This window comes from Triticum urartu, chromosome 7 (assembly GCF_003073215.2).
Source record: "Triticum urartu cultivar G1812 chromosome 7, Tu2.1, whole genome shotgun sequence".
NCBI classification, from domain to species: Eukaryota; Viridiplantae; Streptophyta; class Magnoliopsida; order Poales; family Poaceae; genus Triticum; species Triticum urartu.
The window spans coordinates 528,376,929-528,379,262 of record NC_053028.1 but is presented as its reverse complement, the minus strand read 5'-3'; the positions used below and the strand labels follow the sequence as shown (position 1 = coordinate 528,379,262).

The 2,334-nt window shown below is 53.8% G+C and overlaps 1 protein-coding gene across 1 annotated transcript; it reads left to right on the top strand.

The window, feature by feature from the left end:
- Positions 1-464: 464 nt before the first annotated feature.
- Positions 465-1,708, top strand: LOC125524408 (abscisic acid receptor PYL9-like). The gene has a single exon (XM_048689461.1). The coding sequence runs from the start codon at positions 739-741 to the stop codon at positions 1,327-1,329; it is 591 nt and encodes a 196-aa protein (XP_048545418.1). The 5' UTR covers positions 465-738; the 3' UTR covers positions 1,330-1,708.
- The last annotated feature ends 626 nt before the right edge of the window (positions 1,709-2,334 follow it).

Below are 2,334 nucleotides of genomic sequence, written 5' to 3'. Positions count from 1 at the left end.
TATAATGCTAAATTTATACAATATGAAAACTAAAGTCATGACGCATCTAATGTTGTTGATTTCACATTCTGAATGTTGGTATTTTTTTTCTATAAACTTGGTCAAAGTTTACGTGGTTTAACTTCAAACAAATTTTATATGCGAACTAAAAAGGACCGGAGGGAGTATATAGCCAAATGCTACCCTAGCAATATTTTAGACACGACTCTAGTTCAATGTCTAATGTTAGCAGATCATGGGCCAGTAAAACCTCACCCAAAATTTTAACTAGTCAAATATTTTTAGCAAAATTTTAACTAGTCAAATATTTTTAGCGAGATAAAGGCTAACACCAAACACACCTTACAACCTGCTCGCCCACTGACAGAACCCAACGAGTAGAGAAACCAAACCATGAGTATGTGGACGCTGTTTCCCAAACCCAAACCCACGCAGCACGCACGCTGGCACCAATTCATCATCTGTACAATCCTCGAGTGAAAAAGTTGCTGCTTGTCGGCTTCCTCGTAACCCGCGCCTTTGCTAGCTAGCTCCACACCCCGTGCATGGATGTCGATCGGTCGCTGCCCTCACCCTCGGCCTCCCCACGCTTCAGTATATAACCATCCCAGCCATCCACCATCCCAACCCCAACCCCAACCCCATCAAGAAGCACACAGACACAGAGAGAGAGAGATAGTACTACTGTGCTAGCTAGCTGGATTTTGGGAGACAGTGCGCTTGTGTGTGCGTGTGGTGATGGAGGCGCACATGGAGCGGGCGCTGCGGGAGGGGGTGACGGAGGCGGAGCGGGCGGCGCTGGAGGGGACGGTGCGGGCGCACCACACCTTCCCGGGGCGGGCGCCGGGGGGCACCTGCACGTCGCTGGTGGCGCAGCGCGTGGCGGCGCCGGTGCGCGCGGTGTGGCCCATCGTGCGCAGCTTCGGCAACCCCCAGCGGTACAAGCACTTCGTGCGCACCTGCGCGCTCGCGGCCGGCGACGGGGCCAGCGTCGGCAGCGTCCGCGAGGTCACCGTCGTGTCCGGCCTCCCAGCGTCCACCAGCACCGAGCGCCTAGAGATCCTGGACGACGACCGCCACATCCTCAGCTTCAGCGTCGTGGGCGGGGAGCACCGCCTCCGCAACTACCGCTCCGTCACCTCCGTCACCGAGTTCCAGCCGGGCCCCTACTGCGTCGTCGTCGAGTCCTACGTCGTGGACGTGCCCGACGGCAACACCGAGGAGGACACCAGGATGTTCACCGACACCGTCGTCAAGCTCAACCTCCAGAAGCTCGCCTCCGTCGCCGAGGACTCCGCGGCCGCGCCTGGCTCGCGGCGGCGGGACTAGAAGAGAAGAGACGAGACGAGACGAGGGCCCCCGGCAGTTCGTGGTGGGCCCGCGCGACCCGGCGTGGTGGCGGCGGCCGGACGGCGCCGCGGGTTGTTAGTTGGAGTGTACTCTGCTATTTCGCCCCCCTTTCCTTTCCCTTTTCTGTTTGTTTTCTTCGCCCCTTTTTCCGTTGGTGTCGAAAAAAGCCTTCGGCGTAAGCAAGCAGCCTCCTTTCCTTGTGTACTCATATCATCATCTTTGTTCGTTTCTCTGGCTGCCGTTTGTGCAATTTTCTGAGTTCCTGATGGCTGGCGACAGCGATGCCCAACAGGGGGAAAACTCAGGTAGCTGTTGCCGGTTGCTTTCAACAAGATGGCGCTGAGATAATAATTTTACATTTCATCTTTGTACCGCAAAATACAATAATGATGTCATTCCAATCGATGTGCAGACTTACTGAACGGCTGGGAACTAGATCCTCGGTACTAATTCTCTCCATAACTGAGAGAATCCTCTGTTCTTTTCTCAGCGTCCTGTGCCAGGATGCCAGCAGCATCCTAGACTGAAATTGCAAAAGCTTCCCCATTTTAGAACTTTAGGCGATTCCAAATAATTCCGGGCAGGATCAACGCTAATTAATTAAATCGTACTGCTGCTGCTACTGGCTGAGCGAATTTGACCAGATTAACGGAACCAATGAGAAGAGTGGTTGCAAAAGGAGTGGCCACCGGCTCTTGCGACCCAAAGCGCGGCGCCACTTATAAAAGAGCAAGTGGCATGGATTAGGACAAGTCGGTCCTTAAAGCAAATCGTCTCCGGGAGAGGAGTGTGCATAATACGCCCGGGCGGTGGTGGCCAGGGAATAGCTGGGTAGCTGACTAACAGCTAATTGGGTGGCTAAGCTGCTCTGTGGGGTCACTGTGTGGCTTCATGGGTCTCACGACTTTTTTCAACACTTTATTTTTCAGAAAGGAGGGACAGTAGACAGACGGAAGGTACTGCAGATAGAGATATTGTATTGAT